Source organism: Amblyraja radiata, chromosome 41 (assembly GCF_010909765.2).
Source record: "Amblyraja radiata isolate CabotCenter1 chromosome 41, sAmbRad1.1.pri, whole genome shotgun sequence".
NCBI lineage: Eukaryota > Metazoa > Chordata > Chondrichthyes > Rajiformes > Rajidae > Amblyraja > Amblyraja radiata.
This window is the reverse complement of record NC_045996.1, coordinates 11,631,057-11,643,606: the sequence shown is the minus strand read 5'-3', so window position 1 is coordinate 11,643,606 and position 12,550 is coordinate 11,631,057. Positions and strand designations below refer to the sequence as shown.

General features: G+C 47.0%; 1 protein-coding gene across 1 annotated transcript in view; it reads right to left on the bottom strand.

Moving 5' to 3' along the window:
• Positions 1-1,223: 1,223 nt before the first annotated feature.
• Positions 1,224-12,550, bottom strand: part of paf1 (PAF1 homolog, Paf1/RNA polymerase II complex component) — a 20,943-nt gene continuing 9,616 nt past the window's right edge. Inside the window, exons 7-14 of the mRNA XM_033014466.1 lie at positions 10,428-10,533; positions 9,091-9,159; positions 7,632-7,735; positions 6,960-7,076; positions 5,201-5,329; positions 3,584-3,695; positions 2,519-2,600; positions 1,224-1,953 (exon numbers count right to left, since the gene is read on the bottom strand). Coding sequence (XP_032870357.1) covers positions 1,541-1,953; positions 2,519-2,600; positions 3,584-3,695; positions 5,201-5,329; positions 6,960-7,076; positions 7,632-7,735; positions 9,091-9,159; positions 10,428-10,533 — 1,132 coding nt within the window. The 3' untranslated portion in view covers positions 1,224-1,540. The remainder of the gene's footprint in view (positions 1,954-2,518; positions 2,601-3,583; positions 3,696-5,200; positions 5,330-6,959; positions 7,077-7,631; positions 7,736-9,090; positions 9,160-10,427; positions 10,534-12,550) is intronic.

Here is a 12,550-nt window from a genome sequence, read left to right as displayed (position 1 = left end):
TGCACACTGTACCTTGGTACACGTGATAACAAAGAAGCCATTGCAGTGCTGCCTAGAAAGAACAAACTCCCAACAGGAAGATGTTTAAGAAAGAACTGCAGATGCTGGAAAAATCGAAGGTAGACAAAAATGCTGGAGAAACTCAGCGGGTGAGGCAGCATCCATGGAGCGAAGGAATAGGTGACGTTTCGGGTCGAGATCCTTCTTCAAACTGATGTGGGGGTGGGGGGGCGGGAAGAAGAAAGGAAGAGGAAAGGAAAACATAGAAACATAGATAGAAAATAGGTGCAGGAGGAGGCCATTCGGCCCTTCGAGCCAGCACCGCCATTCATTGTGATCATGGCTGATCGTCCCCTATCAATAACCCGTGCCTGCCTTCTCCCCATATCCCTTGACTCCACTAGACCCTAGAGCTCTATCGAACTCTCTCTGAAATCCATCCAGTGACTTGGCCTCCACTGCCCTCTGCGGCAGGGAATTCCACAAATTCACAACTGAAAGTTTTTTCTCACCTCAGTCTTAAATGACCTCCCCTTTATTCTAAGCCTGGTTATGGACTCGCCCAACATTGGGAACATTTTTCCTGCATCTAGCTTGTCCAGTCGTTTTATAATGCTATATGTTTCTATAAGATCCCCCTCATCCTTCTAAACTCCAAGCGGTTTTATACAAAAGGAAGAACTGTCTCCGCCTCTTCCTTTCTTCTTCCCGCCCCACCCCCACATCAGTCTGAAGAAGGGTCTCGACCCAAAACATCGCATGTTTCCTTCGCTCCATAGATGCTGCCTCACCCGCTGAGTTTCTCCAACATTTGTGTCTACCCCCAACAGGAAGATCATCTTTTCCACCCATCCTTTCTAGTTCACTGTCTGAACCAACGCTTGATGATTTTCCTCATCTCAGTGAAGAACATTGTCAAAGTGGAAAAGATGCAGAGATCAAACAAAATTAGTGAAATGAGATTAAGTTTTCTCCGCACCGTAAAACATAGCCTAGTTAATGCTGGAATCTGTGACAAGCTTCTCGCAGGATTTACACCCAGGATTTAGCTTCATTGATCCATAATGTTTCACTCTCTACAAAGTTCAGAAAAGGAAATTACAAAATTAGATGGGATTTTCATCCAAAGAAATATTTCATCCGAGTCCAGTGTCTGGGTCGGTGTTCCAAAATGTCTCTCTCCGCATGTACGACCTCACACATTCTCCATTGTCACCTCAGTGTTAGCTTTAACACACGGGCTTTTAATCTCTATTTTGGGTGCTATAGAATGATGCGGTTTTATACAAATGCTTATAAAAATGAGTATTAACGCCAGCAGTTAGCTGGATGTTGACAGAAGCATGCCCATCTCTCGACACCACTGGGTCAATCACTCAAGGATCAGTTTGTACCTTACTATGCAATACTCACCAAATATGTGGAATGGGAGGGTGGGGGTGAGGGGAGGGGAAGGGAGATTGCCAGAGTCTCTGAGTTTATAAGATTGTGGGTCTGTCCATTGGAACCCACTGCAGGCTGATCAGGGCCCACCAGCTCTTCAGTCACTCTCGCTGCCACTCTCCTCATTCTCGCTGGACTCCGAGCCCTGCTCGCTGCCGCTCTGCGCGGGCCGCTGGTTCTCGTTGTCCGAGTGCTCGCTGCCGCTGTTGGACGGGCTCCTGCTGCGCCGCTCGTCCTCCTCTTCGCTGCGCTGCTCGCCCTCGCTGCCGCTCTCCTCCTGGCCGCTCCCTTTCTGCCGGCCCTCTTCGCCGCTGTCGGCGTCGCTGCCGAAGATCTCCTCCTTGTCGCGGGCCTCGCGAGCCTGCTGGTCCTCCCCGCCGCTGTCGCTATCGCTGCCGCCACTCTTGCTGCTGGCCTTGTTGTCCTCCTCCTCCCGCTCGCTCTCACTCCCCGAGTGCTCATCCCCGCTCGGAGCCTTCTCACTCCCACTCTCCTTGTCCTTTTCATCATCTAATGAAAACAAACAGAAGGATGTGAGGAGGGGGTGGGAATATCATTGCAACCAGTAGAACCCATGCATCCAGTGAATTGGCCTCCACTGCCATCCGTGGCAGAGAATTCCACAGATTCTCAACTCTCTGGGTGAAAAAGTTTTTCCTCATCTCAGTCCTAAATTGCCTACCCCTTATTCTTAAACTGTGTGACCCCTGGTTCTGGGCTCCCACAACAACGGGAACTTTTTTCCTGCATCTAGCCTGTCCAATCCCTTAAGAATTTTATATGTTTCTATAAGATCGCCTCTCATCCTTCTAAATTCCAGTGAATATAAGCCCAGTCGATCCATTCTTTCATTATATGTCAATCCCTAGAATTAACCTGGTGAACCTACCCTGCACTACCTCAATAACAAGAATGTCCTTCCTCAAATTAGTGGACCAAAACTGCACACAATACTCCAGGTGCAGTCTCACCAGGGCCCTGAACAACTGCGATAGGACCTCCTTGCTCCTATACTCTCAGCAATTAAACGGATTATTGAAGAGGAACGCAATTTGGCCACAAATGAAGCATTCACCTGATCCCACGATGCGTTTGTTGCGTTCCAAATCCTCTTCATCCTCTGGTTCATGGTTCTCCAGCTGAGCTCTTCTGGCATCCTGTAGAGTGACAAATATTCAGGCAAACATTTCCAGGAATGATTTCCCGTAGCGCTGTGATCCCAGTAAGGTTCCCTCACTCCCCTTTATATTCCCCCTCCCTCCCCAGAGTCGCGGTGACCTGTATGTCAATATCTGTACGGCCGATGGGAACAAAATGACGACCTTCAGGTTCAAGTCAAGTCAAGAGAGTTTATTGTCATGTGTCCCAGAGGGACAATGAAGTTGCCCCTCTGCTTCCTATTAAATCCTTTTTCCTCTAACCTTAAACCTATGCCCTCTAGTTCTGGATTCCCCAACGGTGGGGAAAAAGGCTATGTGCATCCCCCCTGACGCTGCTCATGATTTTATACTCCTCTATAATATCACCCCTCAGTCCCTTACGCTCGAAGGAATAGAGTTGATGCCTGTCCAATTTCTCCCTATAACCAAGGCCTGCGAGTCTTGGCAACTTCCAGTAAATCTTTTCTGCACTCTTTCCATTTTAACCGCATCTTTTCTCCAGCATCTCATCAACTACAATTCTGCATCACTCCACCCCTTTGTGAAGATAACAACATTTATTAAAGCATTATCCACTTCCTCCATCACCATATAAATAGATTAGCTTTGATCCCCACTCCCTTGATCGTTCTGGGCTCATAAAGCATCTTTGGGCTATGATTTTGCTTGCCCTTTGTATTATTCCATACCCTTTCTTAATGACCATTTTAATTGATAGTCAGCACAGGCTTGATGGGCCTGATTGTATGCAGAAGAATTGTCTGAAGAAGGGTTTTGGCCCAAAACATTGCCCATTTCCTTCGCTCCATAGATGCTGCCTCACCCGCTGAGTTTCGCCAGCACTTTTGTCTACCTCTGATTGTATGCAGTCTTTCTCACTCTCTCCGACTTGAAACTGTTGTGGTAAGGATCATGTTTCCACATGGAAGCATTGAACTGTATAGTCATTAGGTCGGTGAACTAAGAGCAGCTTCACTTACCTGAGCCTCCAATTCCTTCTCATTCATGTCTCGGTGCTTTACCACCAACACTGCATTGGTGTTTGACTGCACACCATGGCCCCCCTTTGCACGCCGCTTGCTCAGACGCACTCTGTGAAAACAGACCACGCACGTCGATTATCTGGAAGCCATAGGTATGAGATCGCATTCACACACACGAGGCCTTTCAGCACAGAAAACCTCCGCAGGAAGCTCCAGCAAGGAGCTGACGGGAGGTAAAGATGGAAGCAGGAGAGCTGCCAACTATGGCACAGGTTTGTTGGGCGGCAGTGGCGCTGCAGTAGAGTCGCTGCCTTTCGGCGCCAGAGCCCCGGGTCCGATCCTGACAACGGGTGCTGTCCGTACGGAGTTCGTACGTTCGTCCCGTGGCCATGTGGACTTTCTCCGGGTGCTCTGGTTTCCTCCCACACTCCAAAAGACATACATGTTTGTAGGTTAGACACAAAATGCTGGAGTAACTCAGCGGGACAGGCAGCATCTCTGGAGAGAAGGAATGGGTCAAGACGTTTCGGGTCAAGACCCTTCATCTTGACCAGAAACGTCACCCATTCCTTCTCTCCAGAGATGCTGCCTGACCCACTGAGATACTCCAGCATTTTGTGTCTATCTTCGGTTTAAACCAGCACCTGCAGTTCCTTCGTACACATGTTTGTAGGTTAATTGGCTTCTATAAATTGTAAATTGTCCCTAGTATGTAGGATAATGCTAGTGTATAGGGTGATCGTTGGTCGGCGCGGACTTGGTGGGTCGAAGGGCCTGTTTCCACACTGTATCTCTAAAATCTAAAGGTTCGAGAAGAATCATATAAAAGGAGGTGATTATTTAGGAAACAGTGGGGGACTGAAATGGATAGAAGAGTGACAAGCAATACTGAAGGTCAGCACTCTGCAGTCGGTAAAATCAAAAGGACATTGTGTAGGTAGTTGGAGGAACTGGTTTTCACGCTGATAATGTACGTGGCGGGTGGCAGAATAATTTAGGAGTTAGGTTTTTATAATTAATCGCTCCAGACTAGAATCTGTTCAGTTTAAAGCTGCTCAAGATATGAGATAATTACCTTTAATAGACAATAGACAATAGGTGCAGGAGTAGGCCATTCGGCCCTTCGAGCCAGCACCGCCATTCAATGTGATCATGGCTGATCATCCCCAATCAGTACCCCGTTCCTGCCTTCTCCCCATATCCCCTGACTCTGGTATTTTTAATCTGGGGGCTTTAAGGGAACAGAGAAGTGGCAGTGTAGGTGTACATTAATTAAATAGCAGCAGAGACCGACCTCAGGTGCTGTCTGTGTGGAGGTTGCAGGTGTTCCCCGTGACCACGTGGGTTTCCTCCGGGTGCTCCAGTTTCCTCCCACGTCCCACAGACTTGCGAGTTTGTACGGTTAATTGGCCTCTATAAATTGTCCCAAGTGTGTAGGGGGTGGATAAGGAAGTGGGATAACAGAGAACGGGAGATCGATGATTGGCGTGGACTCAGTGGGCTTTTCTGCAGGACCCGTTTCCACGCTGTATCTCTAAATAAAAGAGTTCCCAACTGCAAAGAGTTCCCAATGACTGGTGTCTGCTGTCAGTGACAGTATGCTTGGGTACCCACCTGGTCTCCAACTCATTGTAGTAGACTCCGTCTCCATCACGGAAGATGAAGAAATAGTTCTCCTCGTATCCTTTACTGGCTTTGTTCTTCACATTCCAATTGTATTCTCTGGATATTTTGTACTCGTATCTGAAAACAAAGACCCGGTCATCAGATGCAATGGGGCGGGAGATTGCAACCGTCACGTGGTCCGCCCTGTTTCGACGAATGCATTCAACCTGGCGTGCACAAGCAAATAGAACAAGTTGTCCTACAACTTTAGGCTGTGCACGCCATACGCAAGATCAGATACAATGGGATTCAGAACTACTTCATTCTCACTTCCAATACACTAGGGTACCACCTAACACCTTTTGCTTTGTTAAGGTCAGGTCGGGGGGGGGGGGGGGGGAGTTCCCCTAAACGTCTGTCCCTTAATTCTCAAGTCATGTCCTCTTGTTTGAATCTTCCCTACTCTCAGTGGTACCCCCCTTAACCTTCTGCGCTCCAAAGAATAAAGACCTAACTTGTTCAACCTTTCTCTGTAACTTAGTTGCTGAAACCCAGGCAACATTCTAGTAAATCTCCTCTATACTCTCTCTATTTTGTTGACATCCTTCCTATAATTAGGCGACCAAAATTGTACACCATACTCCAGAATTGGCCTCACCAATGCCTTGTACAATTTTAACATTACATCCCAACTTCTATACTCAAGCACATCTGAATAATGTTCCCTCAGGAGAACTTTGAAGTCTAGCTTATTGTCAACACATACTAATTCCGATAACGAACGAGACTCCCACATGCTAAATTATTACACGCCCCCCTAGTCAGGTCAGGTCGGGGGGAGCTTCCCCCGCCACGGGTACCATGTAATCCCGTGCTACCTGCTCCATGGTCGGATAGTCGGCGACTAAACCGTCTCCCCCACCTGGTTTGCCAGGTGAGGAGAGGGCTGTGGACCCCCAGAAGGACCAGAAACAAGACCTGTCAAAGGGCAGATGAGCTTCTAGCGAGCCGACAGCCATCCACGCTTCAGTAGAAGTTGCGATCACTGTCGTACACGGCATTGTAAGGAGTGAAGAAAAACATGAAATGTAATTCTTCCCTCTCCGTGCTTCTCAAAAGAGAAGTTATTAATAATAATAAGGATAGCACGCAAAACAAACTTTATCTCTGAATAGTCTCATCAATGTATACTGTGGTACACATGATAGTAGTAAACCAATACCTATACCAAGCAGTGATGTACCAAGTGATGTACCAAGCAGACTCAGCATTTCAACTCCCCCTCTCATTCCGAATCCGACCTTTCTGGCCTGGGCCTCCTCCATGGTCAGAGTGAGCACCACCGGAAATAGGAGGAGCAGCACCTCATATTCCGCTTGGGCAGTCTGCACCCTAGCGGCATGAACATTGACTTCTCCAATTTCCGGTAGCCCTTGCTGACTCCTCCCCTTCTCAGCACTCCCTCAGCCTCTTCCTTTCTCCTTTCTTCTCCCCTCCCCCCCCCCCAACCCTACATCAGTCTGAAGAATGGTTTCGGCCCGAAACGTTGCCTATTTCCTTCGCTCCATAGATGCTCCAGCACTTTTGTCTACCTTCGATTTTCCAGCATCTGCAGTTCCTTCTTAAGCACAGTGATGTACCCATACTGGGAATGTTTGAACCACTATTTGTGTAACTGTGCTGAAACCCGCGGGATGGTTAGCTCTGCCATTCCTTCGCGTTTCGCAAGTCAAGTGTGAAGCTTTACATTCCGAAACGGTGGACTTACACATCCTCAGGCATGTAATCAATACATTCATCGTCGTCTCGTTTCCGTTTCCTAATGGTTTCCTCGCTGGGAAGGAAGTAAGCAACAAACTGGTTTCCTTCCTCGTCCATCATGCCCCTGGGCGGAAAGAAATTGTCATATTTCAATGAATCGCCATCGTGGGCTTGCATATTTAATATGTGTTTCACAGTTTCATTTCCAAACCTCTGATCCCATTTCAGCTCCCGGCAATGCTTCCCCTATGATCATTTGTGCCTCATCTAGACTCAGCTTTTGCCTTTTGCCTCTCCCACCTCCATCCCCTTTCGCCATGCACCATCACCCCTGTCATCAGTTCTCATCCCTTGCACCCTATCTCCAGCTCTACAGTCTTCAATTCCACACATGCATTTTTCCTACGATAGACACAAAAAGCTGGAGTAACTCAGCGGGACAGGCAGCATCTCTGGATTGAAGGAATGGGTGACGTTTCGGGTCGAGATCCTTCTTCAGACGGGTCTCAAGTCTGAAGAAGGGCCTCGACCCGAAACGTCACCCATTCCTCCTCTCCAGAGATGCTCTGACGGCTGAGTTACTCCAGCATTTTGTGTCTAACTTCAGTAATTTGTCACCTTAAACCCCCAACAGTATCTGACATTTGCTACTCACAAGCAACGAGTTAGTATGCCTCACCTGATCATAGCCTGGGACATCATTTCCACGGCACCAGAACCAACGATTTCTTTCGGGGCTGGGTCAGAGTCAAATATGACTTGCGCACATGGGTTTATCCACATCTATGGAAAGGAGAAAGAAATCGAGATTTGAAATCATTCCGAAACGGTCTAAATAAAATACATTTCCAGCATTGTATAAATGTGGCCACATCTCTGTGTAAAATGGGAGTCAGAACAATGGAGCTGCCTTTTCAGTCCACTCAAGACCATGTTGACCATTTGACACCCATTTACACTTATCCAACACTAATCTCATTGTATTCTTCCTTATATTTACATTCAGTATTTGGTTCACAAGCCAATGCTCTTTTTACTCCTCCATGGCCAGAATGAGTCCCACTGCAAATTGGAAGAACAGCACCTCATATTTCACTTGGGCAGTTTACACCCCAGTGGTATGGACATTGACTTCTCCAATTTCAGGTAGTCTTTGCTTTCTCCCTCCTTCCCTTCCCCTTCCCAGCTCTCCCACAGCCCACTGTCTCCGCCTCTTCCTTTCTTCTTCCCGCCTCCCTCCCCACCACCTCCACATCAGTCTGAAGCAAAGATCTTATAGCACTCTCTCTCCCCGCTATAGGATCTTTGGTCTGAAGAAGGCTCTCGACCCGAAACGCCACCTATTCCTTCGCTCCATAGATGCTGCCTCACCAACCAGCTGAGTTTCTCCAGCATTTTTGTCTACTTTCGATTTTTCCAGCATCTGCAGTTCTTTCTCAAACAAGACACTTTTTACAATTAGTTTTAACAGGGAAATGTCAGCTTTACATAGCACTGGGCGCTCTCACCCATATGGGTGGTGTCATCGACAGACAGCCCTGGTTGCCTTAAAGAGACTGTTTTCCTTTGGAAGAGTAGAAACAAGGAATAGAAGATGCCGGTTTACAAAAAAGAAAAAAACACAATGTGCTGGAGTAACTCAGCAGGTCAGGCAGGTTAGATAGAAAATGCTGGAAAAACTCAGCGGGTCAGGCAGCATCTCTGGAGAACATGTATTGGTGACGTTTCAGGTCGGGATCCTCCTTCAGACTGAAGGAAGGATCTGACCCAAAACATCACCTATCCACGTTCTCCAGAAATGCTGCCCGGCCCGCTGAGTTACTCCAGCACTTTGCATCTTTATTTGATAAACCAGCTTCCGCAGTTCCATGTTTCTACTCTTCGAAAGAAAGATTGTCTCATTATTCCAGCACTTTAACTTTTTTAATAATAATTTTTCTTTTCCTCGTTAAACAGGTTTGTAGGTTAATTAGCTTTGGTAAAAAAAAATCCAAAAAAATTGTAAATGATCCCTAGTGGGTAGGATAGAGCTAGTGTACGGGGCAATTGCTGTTCGGTGTGGACCGAACAGCCTGTTTCTGCGTTTTATTGCTAAAGTCTAAAACATCCGTTTAGGAACATGTATCCACAGGCCTTACCTTAAAATCAGGAAAGACGGGCATTACTTCCACAGGGGTAACGCGAGGTTTGCTGTAATGTTGAGTGACCTAGGAAACGGAGGGAAACATGAGAGAATGTTGCCTGGGTTTCAGCAACTAAGTTACAGAGAAAGGTTGAACAAGTTAGGGCTTTATTCTTTGGAGCGCAGAAGGTTAAGGGGGGACTTGATAGAGGTTTTTTAAATGATGAGAGGGATAGACAGAGTTGACGTGGAAAAGCTTTTCCCACTGATTCAAACAAGGGGACATGACTTGAGAATTAAGGGACTGAAGTTTAGGGGTAACATGAGGGGGAACTTCTTTACTCAGAGAGTGGTAGCTGTGTGGAATGAGCTTCCAGTGAAGGTGGTGGAGGCAGGTTCGTTTTTATCATTTAAAAATAAATTGGATAGTTATATGGATGGGAAAGGAATGGAGGGTTATGGTCTGAGCGCAGGTATATGGGACTAGGGGAGATTATGTGTTCGGCACGGACTAGAAGGGTCGAGATGGCCTGTTTCCGTGCTGTAATTGTTATATGGTTATATGAGTAAACACCAACCTGCACACCACACGCCCTCGCAGCAACAGGAGAGGTTTAGCTATAACGAGAGGTTGAACCAACTTTGTTTTCTCTGCAGCTTTGGAGACTGAGCGGTTGGAAAAAAATGCAACATCTACACTGACTCCCGGGAAGCCCTAGTCCACGACTACTCAAAGTGGGGAAAAGAGCATTCGGGATGACACTAAGAACTTGTGTGTTGGGAGGATAGGGATACCTGGAGTCAGTGGTAGAAGTAGTACAGTATTGTCTTACTCCCCACCCACTTGCACCACCAGGCACCTCTTCTATATCTGTTGCAGTTTGAGGGTCCCACAATGACCTCAATTGTCACCTCGGAACTGGAAGCATGTCTGGTTCAATCCAAAAGTTTGCCGAAGAAGAAAAGGATAGTTTGGGAGGGAGAGTTTTAAATGGTCTACCATTAAGCTGGGAAGGACATCATCATCATATACCCTGGTAAAGCTCATCACGAGATATTGGAAGAAGGAGGTTTCCGACCCGTAACATCACCCATCCTTTTTCTCCTGAGCTCATTGGAGGTGTTAAGTGGTACCCTAGTGTATTTGAAGTGAGTATGATGTGGTTCTTAATCCCATTGTATCTGATGACCAGGTTGTATGCCCAATGTGCTGACTAACCCGCTAAGTTACTCCGGCATTTTATGTCTGTTATTGGAGGTTGTAGTCGTCTGGGGTGCTTGCTATGTGCTGAATTCTCCCTGGTTCTTTCCCGTAGCAGATTGGGGCGCTAACTATCCGTATTTCTTTCCTACCTCTTTATTTGCATCAACAAAGGTCTTTTCAATTGCTGCTATCTGGCTGTCACGGTCCTTGTAGATCTCTTCTTCTGTAAACTGCTGCTTGACAGAAACACCAATCCTGTTTTTTTTGGGAGTGAATAGAAGGATAAAACAGTTAGACGCGGGACAAGCAACACTACAATAAGAAAATGGCATCCAGTTCAAACACCGATTCTAAAGCCAAACAACAACAACACGAATAAGAACTTCCTGACCACCTTTAACCAACTTTCCACATCCAATCTGAAGCTTCGACAAAATTATAACAGTGGACCAAATGTACCCTTTTGGGTTAAGATATCTTCACTTTGAATAGCTGTGTCGCAGGACTGCACTTAGTCCTTAATATGCTCTGGAGAACTTGCGAGGAGGCTCATTGATTTACAGATCTCCAAACCTGGATTTGGCACCAAAGTAACTAGAGTATTCAACTTTCCCAATTCTGGCTGCAGAATACGAAAGAGGACTTGCCTAGTAACCATATAACAATTACAGCACGGAAACAGGCCATCTCGGCCCTTCTAGTCCGTGCCGAACACTTATTCTCCCCTAGTCCCATCTACCTGCACTCAGACCATAACCCTCCATTCCTTTCCCGTCCATATAACCATCCAATTTATTTTTAAATGATAAAATAGAACCTGCCTCCACCACCTTCACTGGAAGCTCATTCCACACAGCTACCACTCTCTGAGTAAAGAAGTTCCCCCTCATGTTACCCCTAAACTTCTGTCCCTTAATTCTCAAGTTATGTCCTCTTGTTTGAATCTTCCCTACTCTCAGTGGGAAAAGCTTATCCACGTCTATCCCTCTCATCATTTTAAAGACCTCTATCAAGTCCCCCCTTAACCTTCTGCGCTCCAAAGAATAAAGACCTAACTTGTTCAACCTTTCTCTGTAACTTAGTTGCAGAAACCCAGGCAGCATTCTAGTAAATCTCCTCTGTACTCTCCCTATTTTGTTGACATCCTTCCTATAATTAGACGACCAAAATTGTACACCATACTCCAGAATTGGCCTCACCAATGCCTTGTACAATTTTAACATTACATCCCAACTTCTATACTCAAGCACATCTGAATAATGTTCCCTCAGGAGAGGTTTGAAATCTAGCTTATTGTCAGCACATACTAATTCCGATAACGAACGAGACTCCCACATGCTAAATTATTACACACACCCCTAGTCAGGTCAGGTCGGGGGGAGCTTCCCCCGCCATGGGTACCATGTAATCCCGTGCTACCTGCTCCATGGTCGGATAGTCGGCGACTAAACCGTCTCCCCCACCTGGTTTGCCAGGTGAGGAGGGGGCTGTGGACCCCCAGCAGGACCAAAAACAATACCAGTCAAAGGGCGGATGAGCTTCTAGCAAGCAAACGGCCATCCACACTTCAGTAGAAGTTGCGATCACTGTCGTACATAGCATTGTAAGGAATGATAAAGCACACACACCAAAATCCTACACTTCCAGCGGCGGAAGTCCGCAGGAACTGGAGGACAGAGATGTGTGGTGCGTCCGTCACCGTTCCCGTTGGAAACCAGCACCACTGCATCACTAATGTTTTCAACGATGACGAATGAATGAATTGTCACGTGTACCAGTGAAAAGCTTTTGTTGCGTGCCAACCCAGTCAACGGAAAGACTATACATGATTACAATCAAGCCATCCACAGTGCAGATACATGATAAAGGGAATCACGTTTAGTGCAAGATAAAGTCCAGTAAAGTCCGATTAAAGTCAAACCAAGAATCTCCAATGAGATAGATAGTTGTTGAGAACTGATCTCTAGTCGTTGATAGAGTGATTCAGTTGCCTGATAACAGCTGGAAAGAAAGTGTCCCTGAACCTGGAGGTGTGCGTTTTCACATTTCTATACCTCTTGCCTGAGCGGAGGGGGAGGGGGAGGAGGAGGGAGGGAGGGAAAGAGAGAGGGAGGGAAGGAGAGAGGGAGGGAAGGAGAGAGGGAGGGAAGGAGAGAGGGAGGGAAGGAGAGAGGGAGGGAAGGAGCGAGGGAGGGAAGGAGAGAGGGAGGGAAGGAGAGAGGGAGGGAAGGAGAGGGAGGGAAGGAGAGGGAGGGAAGGAGAGGGAGGGAAA